Source organism: Nannobrachium achirus (assembly GCF_963921795.1).
Source record: "Nannobrachium achirus genome assembly, chromosome: 6".
Taxonomy (NCBI): Eukaryota; Metazoa; Chordata; class Actinopteri; order Myctophiformes; family Myctophidae; genus Nannobrachium; species Nannobrachium achirus.
The window spans coordinates 13,652,705-13,673,721 of record NC_137815.1 but is presented as its reverse complement, the minus strand read 5'-3'; the positions used below and the strand labels follow the sequence as shown (position 1 = coordinate 13,673,721).

The following is a 21,017-nucleotide window of genomic DNA, read 5'->3' as shown; positions in this document are numbered from 1 at the left end:
TATTTATTTATTTATTGGGTCTGGTGCCATCAAAAAGCGGCTTACCTTTGCGACGTTATAGTAGATAGATAGACATTTTTTTTTTTTTTTTTTTGATTGTGCAATAGTGCACTTTGGTCTGCCAGGCAGCAGAGGGCGGTGTCATGCGAGAATGAATGTGAATTTGCCTGTTATGTGTTGCCGTACATTCAGACCAGTCACTGGCCACAGAGCCTCACAGCCAGAGAAATCAACAAGGAAGTGAATTGGTCTCCGTTGATGTTAACGCATAATGGATTTTTTACACCATCACCGCGGAAAATGTGTTTACAGTACACGGCGGCGCGACCCCTCATCAGCTTCAACAAGGTAAACGAACGAACGAACGAGCGCCGTATTGGCGCGGAGGTCTCTTGGGAATTGGGGCGAACAGGAACGTCCAAAGCGGTATAAGAGTTAATTATTACCTCAAAACATTTTCAAAAAACATTCCCATTCGACAACAAATGTTTAAGTAGTTGTGAAAATAGCCGATCTACAAGATCACAACGTGGCGCGAAGCGACGCCTTGTGAGCTTGTAGGTCTGCTGTTTTCACTAGTTTGGGTCCCGGGCAAACATCTGACTTCTCTTATGGGTCTTGAGCTAAAAAGTTTGGGAACCGCCGGTGTAAAGTAACCAAGTACATGTAGGCCTACTAAATAAATAAAATCTAGGCTCATTTTCCTACTTATATTGACCCAGAATTTGGACTTGGGACTTGGTAAAACACATAACAGCAAAACATCTGTTTAGCAGAGTGTGGTGGCTCGTGTGGGACAACGATGGCATGGATGCGTGTGTAATGGCAACTAATAACAGATTGATAAAAGAAAAATCACACTTTTGACCTTAACAAATAGCCTAAAAGCGATAGGCTTATGGGCTCTATGAGGGCTGCTGGGTTCTGCGGAGGTAACTGGACAACAGGGGCATTTCTGTCTAATAGACCCCATGGACAGTCATTTGTGAGCAATGCAAGTAGGAAAATTAGCCTCGATGTTATTTAGGGCGGAGTCGTCCTTTAAGTTATTAATTTATTTGGGGGGGTTTCAATACTTCTACCCCACTGCATCTCAGAGGAAAATATTGTACTTTTACTCCACTACAATTATGTGTTACTAGTTACGTATTTTGATTATTATTACAAAACACACTAACCACTTCAGCCGTACAGTATGTATATATTTCGGCCATTTGAAAATAGCAGATCTACGACAAGCTCACAATGTTGCGATGCAACGTCTTGTGAGTTCAAAACAGTAGTACATGCATGAGCATGTGTGTGTGCGTGTGTGTCCGTATACTGTAACTGTGGCGTTGTGCTTGCATATCGTCACTGTCGGGGAGAAACCTCGTATCTCCAAGTTTCAAATCTGTACGTCTTTTGGTAAAGCAAAGCTCTGCTTCATCATACAAGACTGTCGCACAATGCGAGGCGTTGTGTGCTTGTAGATCTGCTGTTTTCACTAGTTTAGTACAATTTATAGATGATAAATACAAAACGAACGGTTTTGGACATACAAGGTTTCCACCCGACAACTACGATATCCCAAGCACTGAGATGGAGGCCATCCAGCAACGAGCGCCTAATCTGAGTGCATGTGTTCGGTCCCGACCAGGCTTCGGGGAGATCTAAGCTGCCGCAGTTTGACTTGTTAAAAGGGATGTTTTCCACGAAGAGCCTTGTAGGCTCTGACATAACTAGGACATACATGTAGCTCCCCTTGTCACGACCGATAATCAATTCCCCCCTATACGCAACTAAGCTGACAGCACCCAGCATGGTGCCTCCTCCATGCAAGCTGTCATCACGTTCCCATACATTAATAAACAAACATCAGCAGTTCCCGATATACCCGCAGTAACCTCGTGTGGCCACCAGGCAGCGAACATTCACCCCTGATGAATCCATTTGGACAGGGTCTGCTTTTGATGTCAACGTGTGATCGATATCAATTGTGATTCACATGATGGACAACAGGCACGTGCACACATAGACATCAAAGGGGGCTTGAGTGTAAAAAGTGCCCTCTCCAGACCATGAATGCAGTTTGGTGATTTGGTGAAAGAAATACCTGAAGGCAGCATTCAAGAGAATTGCCATGTCCAAACTCTCCTGAACTTGTATGCAGCATCTTATGTTGAAAGAATTGCCCTCTCTGTGTAGAAATCCATGCCGTTACGCCACATCTCCAGTATTGCCTTTTGGTTAGTTTAGTGTGGTATCAAGTACTGAAAATAGCCGACCTCCAAGCTCACAACGTATCGCAATGCGTTGTGAGCTTGGAGGTCTGCTATTTTTAATATTTTCACCAAAAGGCCCTTTTAGAAATTTCAGCCCCTGCCTCCCTAACATTCTCTGCACGTCCCTGGTGGACAATAAGCTCCAAGAAGCTGATTGGTTTTCTAAAGATAAAGGCGATACTCTGTCCCCTGGCCTCTTTATATGCCCAAATATGGCCTCTGGTTGATAGAACTGTGATATGCTATACCTGGACACTGACCCTTTTTTCTCACTGGCACACGTGTGTGTGAGTGTGTTTGTGTGTGTGTGTTTGTGCACGTGCGTGCTTGTATGTATGGGACAGTGGATGCAGGTGTCCCCCAGGGGTCGGGGAGATGGGTCGGGGCTGCGGTATCGTTCCTCATCTGGACGGAACATTAATAACGGGGGGGCTTGGTGGTGGGAGGACCTGGGGAGAGTGCTCCATCTGGGCCAGCGTAGCGTAGCACACTGCTGAGGGGACAGGAGGACAGGCCAGTGACTCCTTAAGTCCATAATCCCTCACACCGGTGCAAGAGCAGACCACGGGCCCAGGCAACACACGCACACACACGCACGCACACGCACGCACACACACACACACACACACACACACACACACACACACACACACACACACACACACACACACACACACACACACACACACACACACACACACACACACACACGCTCACGCACTTGGGGCGGTGGTGGCTCAGGAGGTACAATGGCTGTCTAGGAACCAAAAGGTTTCCAGCCCGGCCTTCTCCTCCTGGCTGCATGTCTGGCTGAAGTGTCCTTGAGCAAGACACTGAACCGATAACCGCTCCTGATGAGCGGGGTTGGTGCCATGCTTGGTTTGCCTACGCTGTCGCCGTGTGAACGGGTGAATGTGATGCAGGGGTGTAAAGTAACTAAGTACATTTACTTAAAGGAGTAGTTCACCACTTTTCAACCTGTCTTCATATAATAGGTCCTCACTAATGTTCATGATAAAATATTTAAAAAAAAATTCTACTCAGTCCATGTCTCCTAGGAGAGCTGTGGGAAGTTCGGAATCCATCGTCTTGTGACATCATCATTTTCCAAAAAAAAATTTAATCAATATCTTTGAAAAAAATATTTAGATTTTTATTATCGCAAGAACAATGGCTTCCACTTTAAAATTGCAACTTTTCAGGAATAGAAAGCCTGCAGTTTCTATAAGCTGGATTGGCAATCGATGATGTCACAAGACGATGGGTTTCTGACCTTCCCACAGCCCTCCTCTGGAAAAAAAAAAAATTTTTGAGTGAGAAGAACCAATTATATGAACATAGGTTGAAAAGTGGTCGAGTGCCCCTTTAAGTACTGTACTTTAAGGCCCACTGACACGCCCCAAAATTATAATAGTATGATACAGTATGTCACGTGGTCTCTTTGAAAACGGTCTGAAATAGTCTGAAACTCATGTCACAGTGTAATCTGCCCCTCGCTCCCCAACAACAGCTGACCAGTACAGTAAGTAGTCTAAGTATAGTCAATTAATTTGATTGGCTTATACATTGCTTATCACAATGACATCATAAACATATTAACTAATATTTTAAGATTTAAAGTGACAGTACCCCTTTAGAAGACAGTCCTACTTTAAGTACAGTTTTGAGGTATTTGTACTTTACTTGAGTATTTCCAATTTCCAATAGGCCTACTTTTACTTACTCCACTACCTCTCACATCTAAATATTGAACATTTACTCCACTACATTTATATGAAAACTTTAGTTACTAGTTACTTTGCAGATATAAATTCTAATATTATAAAACATACGTTAACCACTTTACCACAATGTTATACCTTGGCTATTTGAAAATAGCCGATCTACAAGCGACGCATTGTGGGCTTGTAGATCTGCTATTTTCAAACATTTTGTACTTTTACTTTTGGTACTTTATGATGCCAATACTTTCATACTCTTACTCAAGTACATTTTGAATTCCAGACTTGTACTTGTAACAGAGTAATTCTATATTGGAGTATTGCTACTTTTGCTCAAGTAAAATATGTGAGTACTTTTTTCACCTCTGATGTAAACCAGATGGAAGGATTATATCTCCAAACTGGCCTGGGAACGCCTCGGTATACTCCCAGAGGGGGTGGAGGAAGTTGCTCAGGATAAGGAAATCTGGAAGTCTCAGTTGGAACTGTTACCCCCGTGACCCGATTCCGGATAAGCGGTTGAAGATGGATGGATGGATGGATGATGTAATGCATATCGTAAAGCGCTGTGGATAAAGGCGCTAAATAAATGCAGATCATTTCCCGTTTGCAGGCCATTTGCATATAGCGAGTGACTTGAGCCCTCCCGAAAATAGCAAAAAATCCCAGTCGTCACTTTAATCCCTATCCCTGCATGCAAATGTGATTTAAACTTTTAAAAATAACGTATAGGCCTATACTCCTTCATTAGGAGGTGCGGTCTCAATGAGCGGCGCAAATGAGCTGCTGTGAATAATAAGCTAATTATCCAGTGAGTCTGCCCTTCAGCTCTTTAGCCCAAAGTGGTTTCAGTGCTTCACAAACGGCAAAACAGCCCGCGACCCCCTTTTGGATGGATGCACTGGAGTGATCATGGCCAACGCGGAGAGAAGGGGCCAGCGCTGAAGTAGATCAAATAAAAATCATCATTGGCTCGGGTCACCGCCGCGACTCTTTCAAGAGACACTCTTCCGTGATGGAACACGCTGCTCGCCGCCCATGTCATTTTCGTTTTCAATCAGCGCCGCCTCTCTAAGCGCTTGTTAATCAATACCGCAACAGCTACGGGGATCTTCTCTCACCGCCGCAGCCCGAGGCAAAGACACATGAAGCGTTAACTTCTAGCTCTCTCTCTCTCTCTCTCTCAGGGACGTGCTGGCCTTTGGGAAAAGCGGGACAACTCCCGAATGGCCAGTTCATTCCCGGCAATTAGGAAAAAATGTAAAATAAAATGTCTGCCTTCGTTCCATTTTGGGGGCCGGGTGGCCAACAAAGTAAATCGTCACTGTCGGGCAGAAACCTTGTATTTCCAAGTTTCAAATTTGTAGATTCTTTCGCAAAGCAAAGCCCTGCTTCATCATACAAGGCCGTCGCACAAAAGTAGTGAAAACAGCCGCTCTACAAGCACACAACGCCTCGCGTTGCGAGGCGTTGTGTGCTTGTAGATCGGCTGTTTTCACTAGTTTTATACATTTTTTAAAATGATAAATACAACACAAACGGTTTTGGACATACAAGGTTTCCACCCGACAACGACGAAATATAACTCATGTAATTGGCCCACTGGCTTGTCACTTGTCATGATCTGAAATGGCAAATCTTTGAGTAGCAGCAGCGCTATAGAGAGAGATCTCTCTCTATAGCGCGCAATGAGGGCCTCTACAACTCTTTTTCCCGGGCTGAATCAGGGGCCCAGCATGTCCCTGCTGCCTCCCCCTCATTCCCTACCACCCGTCTCTCCAACTGCCATGCGGGCGGCAGCCCTTGGAACTGCCATTATTGTATTCACATCCTGTTTTTTCTGAGTTCTACGGATCGTGATCGAAGTGTTTTTCATCCAGGCAGTGTGCATGAAAAATGGCAAGAGCCGACACACACAACGACGTTAAATTCCACTCACATCTCCCAACCCCCTAAAACACACTTTTCCCCCTGAAGAATAGAGGCGGTGTTGTTTGTAATGCATGCAGAGATTTCTCACTCCATCTGTCTGCCTAAGCCGTGTTATTTTAACAAAGCCAGAATTCTTCCAGGCGGGTATGAAATGAGCCCTAAGTCCTCCTTGTCTGCCAAGTGTGGTGGTTGAGTATAGTGAGTGTTTTACTGTCTTCCACTCCATACAAGAACAAAACAAAAGAGGGATATTGTACAGCATTGTATCTCAAGGTCAGAACTCTCGGCATGTTTTAGTCAGCGTCTGCAACCAGCGGCTAACAGCAGTATTTTGGGAGAATCGTTCACTTGGTGATACAAGCGTGAAAATTGGTACACATCATCTTTGGAGGCCACTCTTCAATTCAAGAAACTGGGCCACTTGAAAATCAAAGATGGTGGCCTCCGAAATCCAAGATGTCCGTCCGTCTTTTCCTTTATAACTCTAAATGCATTGATTTTAAGACCCATAAATGTATTAAAGTTGAATATAAAGGCTGTGTCTATTACAGTTCTTGAGATACAGCATATACTGTACAGTAGGTAATTTTACAGACTCAGGTGCACCTATATGCTCTATCTCAAGAACTGGAATATATACAGACATGAACTTGGTATCCGCAATGCCAAACTTCATATTCAACTTTAATACATTTATGGGTCTTAAAATCAATGCATCTGGAGTTATAAAGGAAAAACCACGTTTTCGGACGGACATCTTGGATTTCGGGGGCCGCCATCTTTGATTTTCAAGCGGCCCGGTTTCTTAAATCGAAGAGTGGCCTCCAAAGATGATGTGTACCAATTTTCACGCTTGTATCACTAAGTGAACGATTGCTCCTATTATCCGCTGTGCTACCACCATGGAGTGAGCAGAAGAACATCTGTGCTCTGACTTGAGTGACTCGGGGAGAACTCTCTCTCTCACGCGCAGCCACGGTTCAAATAAAGTTTGGTACTTCCCGTGGTTTTCGGGTACATCTCTCATCTCAGGCGGGAATACCCTGTTTTCATGTTATCTGCCGCTCATGCCTAATTCATATTCCGTGGCGCTCTCCTCAGGTTGTCAGCTGTGCCTAACCAACCCTGGCGCTGTGGCGCCGCAGCCCCCCCTGAGTGGGCCGCACGTCACATGCCTGGCCTTTTCACGCCATGCCTCTCGCAGTGGTGGAAAAAGTACTCAATGACTGTGTACTGTCATTGAGTTTTTTACTCACATTTGTTACTTATGTAAAAGTATCAATACTGCAATGCAGAAATACTCTGTTAGGGTGCCCTCATACCAAAATACCTAGAGTGGAATCCGCCAATGCATTTCAATGAGAATGGAGCGTTTTTTTGCCAGTAGAGGATTTCTGCAAAAAACGCTCCATTCTCATTGAAATGCATTGGCGGATTCCACTCTAGGTATTTTGGTGTGAGGGCACCCTTACAAGTAAAAGTTCGGAATTCAAAATGTACTTGAGTAAAAAGTACAAAAGTGTTGGCATCAAAATGTACTTAAAGTGCCAAAGGTAGAATGCGCAATGTCCTATTTTAAGTTTTCAAATGTATACAAATATTTTGTAAATAACAGATCTACAAGCTCACAACGCGTCGCATCGCGACACATTGTGAGCCTGTAGATCGTCTATTTTCAAGTGGCCGAAATGTATATACCGGGTTGAAGTGGTTAATGTATGTTTTGTAATAATAATACATATCTACAAAGTAACTAGTAACTAAAGTTTTAAAATAATTTAAGTGCAGTAAAAGTGCAATATTTTCCTCCAAGATGTAGTGGAGTAGAAGCAAAAGTATTGAAAATACTCCAGCAAAGTAAAAGTACAGTACTTAACGTACGTATGTTATGTATGTATGTTACTTTACACCACTGGCCTCTCGTGATGAGCGACGCCTTCGTGAGACGGCGCGAGTCACGCCGATCGCGGGGCTCATGAATGCATGATGCCGTGATGGATCCGTCCCGGTTCCGTCTCGGTGGGCTTGTGACTGCATGCCTCTTTGTTTCCGGGGAGCTGCCTCTCTCTCCGTTGATTGTTTGCCACAGTTTTTTTTTCTCGCAAATTCAGGTGCGGCAGCCCGGAGCGGCCCTGACTTGTATTTATTAGTTATTCATTTGGGTGAGCCCGAGGGGCCCTGGGGCAAAGTGATACGCAACGCGTTCAGCGCTCAGGTGTTCAGCGGGCCCCAACCGAGTCACGCCGCATCTCTCCCAGCATGCAGGGGCGTCACAAGGGGTAGGAAAGTGGGACTGAGTTACCAGGGCCCAAGGTGGAGGGGCCCTAGTGACTTTAGCTATTGAGAAATAGCAGATATACAAGCTCACAGCGCGGCACCGAGTGCCGCGCTGCGAGCTTGTAGATCTGCTATTTTTGAAAAAGTCGTGAAAATGTGCGCAAATCTTTGAATATATGTATTTTTTAAGCGAACATTTGTAACTCAAATTTAGCTTCCGGGGGGGGGGGGGGGGGGGGTCCCTGGAGCTAAATATTTTGAGATGTGGGTCCGTGGCCAAATTCATATCATTTTGAGGGTCCTTCACGTGAAAAAGTTTGAGCATCACTGACATGGAAACATGGGTTTCTTGCACACATTATCACAGTTTTTCAAAAATAGCAGAATCTACAAGCTTGCGCCGCGCTGTGAGCTTGTATATCTGCTGTTTTTCAATAGTTAACATTCATGGGGGGCCCGCAGTGACTCCTTGTACCCAGGGCCCAGAATTTGGTGTGACGCCCCTGCTCCCAGGATGCCTAGCAGCGCTGGCTTCTCTAATGGCCTGGTCTATTCTCATTATCGGTGACATCACAGAGAAAACGCAGAAGTAATAGTAATGGTAGTGAACTACTGGTGGTCGGTCTTTTTAAGAGGTGAACATTATTAAATAAAAGGTCTCTCTGTTGTCGCCGTCAGGCGGAAAACGTTACTTTTCAGGAAAAAAAAAGAACCTGTGTTTCAATGGATTCAGTGGATTTATTATCACAAGCTCTGGTTAATATTTTTCGTTGGTTAAATAATGTATAAAACCCACAGACAGACAAAACGATCTACAAGCTCAAAATACTTCACATCGTGACAGGAGTAATAGTACTAAATAAGGCATACATGGGCAACTGGCAGCCCGGGGGCCACATGCGGCCCCAAGCCCCCAAACGTCACTTAATGTGGCCCTCAGGTTGATATTAGAGTACTGATTTGATTGCAGCTGTTCCAATTCAAAACATGGAATAATTAACCGCTTCAATTACTTCAGTTTATATCAGTAGCTAATAGACATGTATTAAAATGTTATTATATTTGTTATGTCCAATGTATTTGTATTTAAGTTCATAAATTAACATAAGAACATATACATGCATTTGAAATTAAAACAAACAAGTGACTTTTCAGGATTCCAATAAAAAAATAGCACAAATAGCAGATCTACAAGCTCAAAACTGCGGCGCGTTTTGAGCTTGGAGATTTTTGCTATGTATATGCATTGTGGCCCCCTGGAGTGAGTGTGAAAATGTAGTGGCCCTCTCCATCATCAAAGTTGCCCACCCCTGAAATAGGGCATGAATAAAAAACAAATTAAAAGACGAAGAATAGGGATACACGTTTTCTGCCCGACAGTGACGGTATACCTTTCTATCCCGCTATAATGGTGACTGATCAACATTATATTGTAAACTACAGTATATTAATTACAGGACAGGTTTTGATCTTTTTCACAACCTGGTCCTTTTAATTGCTCTTACAAATTATGTTACAGTGTTCTCTTCAACTAGTTTGTGAATTTCCTATTTAAATGAAGACTATTTAAATTCAATAGGGTTGCATGAATACGGCTTCTGCTTAAAGCTTAAACCACGGTGTGTTAAGTGTTCAAAATGTTCCGCAAATCGCTTTTGATCCGTTAATAGGAGATCTTCAAGTGCTCGTCTACCAGGCACTCGAAGGCCAAAACTGAATTCAGCTTGCAAATATGTAGAGAATGTGTAAGTCAGTTTGCATAACTGTGAACTTTCAATTCAGTTGTAATTTTCTTTGTTGTCAGCAAAGCTGGCAGCAAAATGTTGTCAGCAAAGCTGGCCGATCAACAAACCTTTGTCTGGCAGTGGCTATCACTAAGAAAAGCAACCAATCACAGACTTGGACATTTTGCTTTGATAACATTGTCCTTTAGAACTAATTTAAGCACTGCATGATGTATACAATTCACCAAATGTCCTCCTGAACATAAAACATCAATGATAATGTCTGTCATAACTTTAGATTTGTTAGTCTGACTTGTTAGTCAGTATTGTGTCCAGCTGAGTTTCTATGATGGTGCTCAGGTGAACCGACCACGGGAGACGTTGGTTTTACTATTCCTTAACTCATTTGATGCCCAGGTGGTGTCAACGGGTCAATCTCTTTGATGTATACGTGTGCCCATCGATGCGTTTGACGTGTTGTACAGTAAACTATACTGTAGCTACTGTACTTGGCTACCGCGGTGATGAAACAAACTCCATTTCCCAAAATGCAGCGCGAAATCACGTGACCAGGAAGTGCTGTCTTGCCTCGTTCACTGCCGCGTTATTTGGAATTGCACACGCGTTCTGGGCGGAGGCGTTGATTATTGTCCACGACACTGCAAGCGGCGCGAAGGCCAGCGGACCTTGGTCCTGCTCTTCGCCCCCGAGCGCCGCAGGCGCGAGTGGCCGCGAAGAGCGGGCCAGGGCCGTTACGAAGCCGTGGTGAATGCAATCGTTCTATTTATGCCCAGGCCGTAAGGCCTGGGCAAGCGCACGATAAACGCACCGCGCACCTCTGTGCGGTCCAAGCGGACAAAAAGGAGCGCTCCCTAGCGCCAGTTCAGCCAATCAAAAGCTTCCATGGGCGGGGTTTGCCCAGAACGCGTGTGCAATTCCAAATAACGCTTCACTGCCCTGTAAAGCTGCTGCACAAACATGCAGTTTTCTCCGGATCTTTTCTTTTTTTTTCTTTTCGCGTTCAAAACGCAGCCTTCTCTACCGGCCGTCACACAAACGCTGTGGCGCAGGATTGTTAAAAACTGACTGAAAGAAAAGATTTTCGCAAAATAAACAGGACATGCTTGGATTACATTTTACTCTGATTACTTTTTTCGCCAGGACCTCGAAGGTAGGCAAAATGGCGGGTTGCCATGGGCGCCGCAGCAAATTAACCCTTGCATTCATCGTCGGCACCCGCTGTGTTAATAGATTGGCTATTTTGCCATCATAATTTATGAAATGAGAAGGACAAGTACAACAGCCCTCAAACACATCACAGGCCTGGTTAAAGTGAGTGGGAGCAACTTGTAAGACACTACTTGATGTTGACAAAGACAAGAGTCACTGTGTATACAAATTAGACGCTGAAGAAATGTAAGCCCTCTTATAAAGGGCTCCAGGGATCCAAGCATTCAGGAAGCCTGAAATGAGATTACATCTCTGTCTATTGATTTGCATTGACGTGTGGCATATACTGTACACATGGCTGGCTGGCAAGGCTAAACAACAACCGGGGACTCGTTCAAATCTTCACACATTTCCAACACTGTAATTATATAACATTTGCGTTGCCTGGTTTTATTTTGTGTAATTTGCCAGAACTGGAAACGGGTCTGACACCTTCTGGAAAAGTGAACTGCAGTTATGCAACAGAGCATAACTTAATTTTTGTCTGAGGGGAGACATAATAAGCCCAACATTAAATTTAGGCCTAGAATTATTGAATGCTTTAACCGGTGAAAAATAGCAGATATGCTCAAAAATAGCAGACAAGCTCACAGCGCGGCACCGAGTGCCGCGCTGCGAGCTTGTATGTATTTTCAAAGCGAACGTTTGTAACTCAAATTTTGCTTCTGGGTGGTCCCTGGAACTAGATATTTTGAGATGGGGGTCCATGGCCAAATAAATATAATTTTGGGGGTCCTTCACATGAAAAGGTTTGAGAGCCACTGACATAGTAGTCTCTCAAGAACAGACTAACTGAGCTCCAGTGAAGTGAAAAGGACCTTTTCTTTGACGATAGTGAGCCAGATTGCTGACAGAAACATGGGTTTTTCAAAAAAATCTTAGAAGGATACAAAAGACACTTATAGAATCGGGTCAAAATTCTAATTTTCACGATTTTTCAAAAATAGCAGATCTACAAGCTCGCAGCGCGGCACTCGGTGCCCGGCTGTGAGCTTGTATATCTGCTATTTCTCACTGGTTAAAGCATTCAATAATTCTAGGCCTAAATGGGTTAAACTCAATGTTGAACGCCACCATGAACAATCAAAATTCACCAAATTTGAATCATATTGAGTGGCCTCTATTAGAGCACACCTCCAAAACACTTTCACTTCTGACCAAAAGGGGTTCCACAAATGCGAAAAATTTAAGAAATGTTATTCTCCGGATTTTTATGTCCCTTTTCCGAGTTTTTGCACTTTCCTTTTTTATCATTTTTATCCCATGATTTTGCAAGCCATTTTTCACCCAGTGCCAATTATCTAATGTAATCCTGGGCGCTACACTCCACTCTACCAGTGGGGAGTGGACAGACTTCATGCTTCCTTCTATGCATGAGGAGTCCAAGCCGCTTCTTTTCACCTGACAGGAGAGTTTCCCCGGCTGGACGTAGCGTGTGGAAGGAACATTATTCCAACCAGTTCCTTTCCCCTCCATCAGGCGCCCCGGGTGGCCAGGGGGAGGCAGTATAGAGACAGGGACTACTGCATGTTTTTGTGAGGGTATCTACTCTAGGAGACACGGGGAGAACATGCAAACTCCACACAGAAAGGCCCTATCGCCAACCCCACCTAGGTATAGGCACCACCACCCCAGGCATAGGCGATTTTAAGGGGTGTCCTAGGGTGCACGTGCACCCCCTGGCCGCCAGGCGGCCATTTTGATTTTCTTTTTTTTTTTGTAATGTAACTTTATTTTATAATTATTAAATAAAACAGTGATCGTGATTTGTAAAATGTGCGCAAAAAGAGAGGTGGAGGGGCAAGTATTTCAGCTTGCTTGCTTGCAATGTAAGACCTATCAGCTTGCTTGGCGGCGGCGCTGTTGGCAGACTTGGCAGGCACTGTGGGTGGGCTGTGAGATTGACACCTGTGCTGGCCGGCTGTGTGACTCTCTGATATGATGACCCACAATTCCGTGATTTCCTTATCTGTTTCCGCCCGCCTAAAACAATATGGATACAGCAGCAGAGCAGCAATAATGGCGAAACGAACTATAAATACAAAGACAACAATTGACCAATTCTTTATAAAAAAGAGCAAACCCAGTGCCACAACCGATAATTCATCATCAGGAAATGTGAACACGGGTTCACTCGACACTGACAGTAATGCTAATGAACGTGAACCAGAGGAGGTGGACGGAGCTTGCAGCAGCAGTGATCCAGCCACCGACATCACTGTGGAAGGCTCGCCGTTGCCGGAGACCGAGGCCCCGGTTCCTCCACAGCAAGCAAGCCCCACTCCAGACTCAACTGTTGTTACCCCAGGCCCAGACCCAGAGGAGCCAAATGAGGTATAGAACACTGGACACACTCATACAACAGCTTGAGGGGCGCTTTTCTGAAAACGATTTTCATATCCTCCAGTGTCTTGCTGATGTTGTAACCTCAGATAGCCCTTCAGAAAAAAGTGTGACAGACGTATGTCAGACATACACTCTTGATGCATCATGCAGATGTTCTGAAAGCTGAAATCTCTGTAATGACTTCCATGTACAGGGAAGAGAATGTGCGCAAAAAAAACACGACACTGTTTGAAAAGAAACTTGCTTTTTTTCAAGAGAAGGGAATGCATAATTCTGATTCATTTGGTACATTAAAACACGTCTACACACTGTACCTCACCATACCAGTTACGAGTGCTTAAGCTGAGCGCAGTTTCTCTACTTTGAGACAACTAAAAACGTATTTACGGACAACCATGACTGATAAAAGAGTGTCAGATATAGGCATTTTACAGATTGAGAAAATACACGAAATTAAAGTGCAGAAAATAATTGAAAGGTTTGCAAGTTCCAAAACCCGGAGGCTGCAGTTCATTGTGTAATAAGGATGTGTCTACTATTTGTTTTTGTGAAATGCTTATTTGACACTGTAAATGACTGCTTGATTGCTTGATGAATGATGATTAACTTGATGTTTGGCTTTATATGTCCTGGCTGTGCTGCCTCTGTCTGCAAAATAAGTAAATAAATCCTATAGATAGACATATGGTGTCTAGAAAAAGAAGCACCTGTTTTACACTTTTTTTTGTTTATATTGTGTTACATTTGGGTACAAAATTAACTGCAGAAATCCGCTAAAACAACATTACAAAACCGCTAATATCCGCAATTGTTTTCGGTAATAGAGGTCGTGCACCCCCTGCTGGAAGAGGCTAGAATCGCCTATGACCCCAGGTATAGGCACTGATGATGGGGAGGAGAGAACACGCCCACAGCGCCCCCCAGCGGGAATCGAACCCAGGACCTTCATTAGTTCAGCTCTTTTAGAAGAAGAGATGTGTTCAATTGTTTTCTCAGACAAGGCTAGACCTGGGATGAACAGAACAGCACAATGTGTTTAGAACAGGGGTCTTCAACATTTTCAGGCCAAGGACCCCTTAGCTGAGAGAGAGATGAAGCAGGGACCTCTAAGCTGAGAGAGAGATGAAGCAGGGACCCCTTAGCTGAGAGAGAGATGAAGCAGGGACCCCTTAGCTGAGAGAGATGAAGCAGGGGCCCCTTAGCTGAGAGAGAGATGAAGCAGGGACCCCCTCTACATATTGTATAGATGTGTGATGCATATTTTCATCGATTTCATAGATAGATTCATAGACGTGTTTGACAGCACTGTCATCAGTCTATGTTGGATTCATGTTAATGTGTATTTCCAGACATTTAACCACTTAAATCGTCTATATTTTGTTAAATTGACCTTTTGGTCTGCTCTTTTTCACCTCTACACCAAACCTATTTGCCGAAAATAGCCGATCTACAAGCCTCGCAGCGCGAGGCGTTGAGAGCTTGTAGATCTGCTATTTTCGGCTATAAAGTTCTCCTCGGAATAGGGATGCGAGGTTTCAAGTTGTTAATCTTAAAGAATCATCCTATCACACGAGGATTTGGCGGGTCCCCCCCTGTAAGTAACTCTAAGGACCCCCTGCCTAGGGGTCCCCGGACCCCCCCTCCCCTGTTGAAGACCCCTGGTTTCAGACATGTCTTTACCGTCCACGCAGGAGGGTTTGTTGCGTGTCGTCCCGGCCACCTTCCCCGGTAGACAGGAGCACTTGACGGTCTGCGAGCGCTCCTCGATGCGGTTCTTGTTGCAACACCGGTGGGCGGCGATCACCTCGCACGTTCCCCCCTCTGCAGGGAGACAGACAGACAGACGGGCGTGGTTAGTGCATGACAGTAGGGTTAATTGGTAGCTGAAATCGATTGAACCAACCTTGCATCTAAGGTGCCGGCTACACAGAGCTGGATATTTCTGAAGCTAGACATTTCTTTGTGCAGTTGGGGCTTGCAGCCAAACAAAGCTGGATATTTCAGCCACGAAACTGGATATTTTTTAAACCAGATAAATAAGTGAAGACATTGAAACATATCCGATTCACTGGATCCGTGTAGGCATGGAACACGGATATCTCTGAAGACTTTAGTGTGTGTGTGTGCTTGTCCCCCTAGTGGAGGTCTGGGGACTCCGATTATTTTAGACCTAGGTCCACAACTTTGTCTGTGGACCTAGATATTTTTCTATGTGGATATCTGAAAAACCGGGATATATGAAATATCCAGCTCCGTCTGGCCTAGGCCTAAAGTTTACAAGGATAATGGAATGTATTACACATCTCTGGTCTGACTGAATGAGAAAAAGTTAACGTATCTTTCCCCCTTCATTGTAGTATCTCTTCTTGGGGAAAAAGAGGCATTACATACAGTACAATATTTGGCCACTCTTGGCCTGACTTGTGGAACAAGAAATGACCTCTGGGGGCATTTCAATTATTTCCTTTAATTGCCCCCCCTCAAACCTGAATTAACCTGTTAATCCGTATTTCAATCCACATTAACAGGTCCCTATAGATCTATACAGATTCACAATGAGTCGAGATGCAACACGCTGAGCTTTTAGAACTCTTATTTACTATGCGTTTTATGTTTGTAGCATTTTCTGGAAACAATTCGATTTTTTTGTTGTGCAAATTACTTTGTAATTTGTACTTTCGAATACTTAAGTATTATTTTTAGGAATTTTAGGAATTCCAGTACTTCAACTCTAACCTCGCGTCACCAGGCTTTCTCGGGGGAAAGCCTGGTGTTCGTTTACAGCGGGCCGCTTGATCCGGTCTAGGCGGAAACCACAAGCAGAAGAAGCGGCGTTGCTTTGTTTTGGTTCCCCCTGTTTGTTTCCCCAATCCCTACTAGAATGCTCAAGTGTAGTCTTGCCAGTCGCTATACAAGTAGGACTAAAAGATGCATATACCAAACAAATTTTCCAAAAGCAAAACTGCGCTGCATCAAGGGGTTTATTAGGTAGGCCCTAAAAGTATGTCCTTGAGCGCAGGGGAATTATTTTGGGTCAAAACTGTTTCCGGTTTGATCTTTCCGGCCAAAGTGTAGTCCGTCTAGGACTTCAACATGACGTAGAGTGGTTTCCGCTCCTGACCGGATCAAACCCAGAAAAGTGAAGGGATCCCAGCTAGCTACTTCAACTCGAGTACAAATTCGACTGAAGTTTAAGGTTTTTTTTACAAAGCGTATCTGCACTAAAGCACTGGAGTTGAGTGCTCTGTCCACCGCCGCTCCTTGAGTCCCTGATCCTCTGCCTGTGGTGAGAAGCGTGTGTCAAAACCACTTCTCCCGGGCTGCGCCGCAGAAGGCCTCGTGTCAACGGTGGGTAATTACTGATATCCTCAGACAGGCCTCATTACCCGACCATGGATCACAGTCTCTCTCTCTCACACACACACACACACACACACACACACACACACACACACACACACACACACACACACACACACACACACACACACACACACACACCATACACAGGACGGAGGCTACAGTAGCCACCGCTCTCAGCGGCTCTCACGTGCATACGGCAGATGACATCAGTCATCTGTGAACGCTGCACAATAGGTCCCACGCTCTGACAAAGGAGGATGTCAGATTTTCTTCTTTCTTTTTTCTCTATAAGGAGAAGAAAATCATTCCAGCGGCAGTATACTGGGTCACAATAACAATGGGGAGGCCGGGCTGCCATGGGGAAGGTGAGAGAGAGAGGGGTGACAGAGCTGAGGGAGGAACATCCTAAAAACAGGAACCTAGATGGGGAGAGAGAGAGAGAGAGAGAGAGAGAGAGAGAGAGAGAGAGAGAGAGAGAGGAGAGAGAGAGAGGAGAGAGAGAGAGAGAGAGAGAGAGAGAGAGAGAGAGAGAGAGAGAGAGAGAGAGAGAGAGAGAGAGAGAGAGAGAGAGAGAGAGAGAGAGAGAGAGAGAGAGAGAGAGAGAGAGAGAGCTGGGGTGTCACACCACATTCTGGGCCCTGGGTACAAGGATTCACTGTGGCCCCCCCCCCCCATGAATGTTCTTCATAGGGGGAGAGGGGTTTAACCCATTTACACTGGGAACGCATTATTCCACGTTATTTTGTGCTTTAACTATTGTAAAATAGCAGATATACAAGCTCTCAGCGCGGCACTCGGTGCAAGCTTGTAGATCTGCTATATTTTTGAAAAATCGTGAAATATTCGAATCCTTTTTTTTTTTTTTTAAACCTATGTTTCTATGTCAGTGGTGCTCAAACCTTTTCATGTGAAGGACCCCCATAATGATATGTATTTGGCCACGGACCCCCATCTCAAAATATTTAGTTCCTGGGATCCTCCAGAAAAAAAAATTTGACAAATATATTCAAAGATTTGCACACATTTTCACGAGTTTTCAAAAATAGCAGACCTACAAGCTCACAGCACGGCACTCGGTGCGGCGCTGTGAGCTTGTATATCTGCTATTTTTCAATAGTTAAAGGCCCCTCCACTTTGGGCCCTAGTAACCCCCCCCCACTTGTGACGCCCCTGAGTGAGAGAGAGAGAGAATGAGAGAGGGGGAGGAGGGTATGTCTGGCTGCCAGGGACCTGGTGGTGCCAGTGAGTAATGAGGGAGCCACTGGAAGTGCCCCCTTCACACAATTATAAAGCGTGGGGCTAATGCAAGCAGCAGAGCTGCAGGAGAGAGGCCCTCCATCAAACCACTCTCTCTCTCTTTCCTGCACGCCCCGGGAAAAACTCTTTATCTTCCCCTGACAGCCACCGCAACAGACACTGGCGTCCAACAATTAAGCCATCCGGGGCGGGAAACGTGAATGTGAAAATGATTTGAACGACTTTAAAACCGTTGTTTCATGCTTTAGCTATTGAAAAATAGCGGATGTGCAAGCTCACAGCGTGGCACCGAGTGCTGCGCTGCGAGCTTGTAGATCTGCATTTTTTTTTTTTTTAAATCGTGGACATTATTTGTGCAAGACTTTTTTTTTACCCGATTCTGTCTTCTAAATCCTTCTTCTAAGTCAGTGGTTCTCAAACTTTTTCATGTCAAGGACCCCCCCAAAATTACATGCATTTGGCCGTGGACCCCCACTCTCAAAATATGTTGTTCCAGGGACCACCCAGAAGCAAATATTTGAGTTCGCTTTTTCTTTTCTTTTCTTTTCTTTTTTTTTAAGATTTGATTTTTATGCCTTTATTGATAGGACAGGAGACTGACAGGAAATGGGGAGAGAGATGGGGAGTGACATGCTGCAAAGGTCGTCCGGATCGGGAATCGAACCGGCGACGCCGTCAGGCATCAAAGCCTACAGTATGTGGTATGCACCTGGACCAGTATAGGCAAGCGGGCGCCCCACACAAATGTTCGGTTTTTTAAAAACATATATTCAAAGACTTGAAGAGAAAAATCACTATTTTTCAATAGATAAGCAATTCAATAATTCTAGGCGTAAATGAGTTAAACTGGAGCTCATCCCAGGACATGGAGAAGGAAAGGAGAGGAGAGGAAATGTGGGGAAACTAGCCAGATGCTCTCCCACCTCCAGGATGGATGGAGAGTGGAGGAGAAAGCTGTGCGAGATAACCGAACGCCACACGACACAACGTCATGTTTGCACTCTGATTCCTCGCGGCCGGACGCCGCTTCAAAGACGATATCCCGCCGCGGTGAGGGAAGTCTCATTTATTATGGGGCCGAGGTGACAAAAGAGCAGCGTGCATCTATCTTCTCCAGCTCGCTTTGTGTAAATGTTTGAAATGGCCCCGGTCGGGTCATGAATTACTCGCAGCGGCGCAGACAAGTTTGGCAACACTTTTCTCCTCCCATTCTCATCAACGTCGGTCGCAGGCAGCCCAGACCAAAGGCAAGCCGGGATTAACCCATTTAGGGCCTAGAATTATTGAATGCTTTAAACTATTGAAAAATAGCAGATATACAAGTTCACAGCGCGGCACCGAGTGCCGCGCTGCGAGCTTGTAGATCTGCTATTTTGAAAAATCGTGAAAATGTGCGCCCATTTTTCAATATATATTTTTCAAAGCAAACTTTTGTAACTCAAATCTCTGCTTCTGGGGGGTCCCTGGAACAACATATTTTGAGATGGGGGGGGGTCTGCAGCCAAATAAATTTAATTTTGGGGGTCCTTGACGTGAAAGGTTTTGAGAAGAGCTGATTTAGAGGAAGGATTTAGAAGTCGGAGTCAAAGGTCGGGTCAAAGATATTCAAAGACTTGCACACATTTTCAACGATTTTTCAAAATAGCAGATCTACAAGCTCGCGCTGTGAGCTTGTATATCTACTATTTTTCAAGTTAAAGCAATAAAAAATAATGGTTAAGTGGTTAAAATCTAACGCGACTCGGGTTGCGTTCCAGGTATTTGAGGATTAAAAGGCAAACATTTCCACTCCTGGTGGACTGCGCTGTCATGCAGTATTAATGTCACTTCTCCGGAAGCGTGTTGTTAGATATTTCTGGCCAGGAACGAGGCAGAACACCAGACCATACAAGTGTGGAGAGAGAAAAGTCCCTTGAGTGCGCTAAAACCCCCCAAAACACCCACAATATGTTTGGCCTTGTTGAATATTTTACTGACAGCTTCCCCGGGCCTGCAGACATGCTTTCAAGTCCACTGTGAAAGTATTACGTGGATCTCTCCCTGGGTTTCGCACCTTGATCTGGGGTCACGGAATAAAAAGGCTGCGATTCGACAGCTGTAATGGCCTCTTTAACCCTGCAAGGCCCAGCGTTGCTTTTTGGCAACGTTTTTTAAATCATTTAAAAAAAAAATGTTATAATTAGTTTTCCTGTTCTTTTTTCACATTAACATCACCATTAAATCCTATTGTTTAGTATTACAATGCCATTGGCCACGATATTTGCATATAAATACCCCCCACAGAGAATGACATTCACACCTCCCAGAGAAGTTGAAATTCCAGCGTCTGGAAGAACAACATCTCACTTTTTAACTGAAGCTATTTATTCCTCACTAAAACATAAGTAAAATGCCCGTAATATTGTTTTTCGTGATCATTAGAATGTCTAGAACATTGTTATTACATATGTTATTATTGTGTAAAATATCCCCAAAATGCAAATTAATAGAGCATGATTTATGATTTGTGGCTATAAAACCTTACAAAAACATTATTAATTTTTTAACATTACATTTTCCTGTGATTAGGACTCCTACAACACCATCTGATTTTTATTTTTTATTTTTGGGACAGTAGAAATTAATTCGAGCCTTGCAGGGTTAAAGACCCATTCCCTACATCTCATGGTGTGGTTTAACTCAATTCAAATGTACTTGAGCTAGTTTTTCTTTGCTCTTATCGTTGCCCCCCAGTAATCCATATCTATAAATTATTCATTGATCCGCCGTAATTCAGTAATCCAAGGCTGTACACAACACGAGAAATATCCAAACATAAACACCAAACGTACCGCGACCGTGACGAAAACCAAAAGCGATGCCCCTCCTCGTTGGGACTCGGGGCGGTGTCGGGTTTAAGGGGG

General features: G+C 44.4%; 1 protein-coding gene across 1 annotated transcript in view; it reads right to left on the bottom strand.

Annotated features, from left to right (window-relative positions):
* Positions 1-21,017, bottom strand: part of tafa1b (TAFA chemokine like family member 1b) — a gene marked incomplete at both ends in the record, with an annotated part of 281,657 nt that overhangs the window by 22,673 nt on the left and 237,967 nt on the right. The window contains one exon of the mRNA XM_080728535.1: positions 15,175-15,315. Coding sequence (XP_080584661.1) covers positions 15,175-15,315 — 141 coding nt within the window. The remainder of the gene's footprint in view (positions 1-15,174; positions 15,316-21,017) is intronic.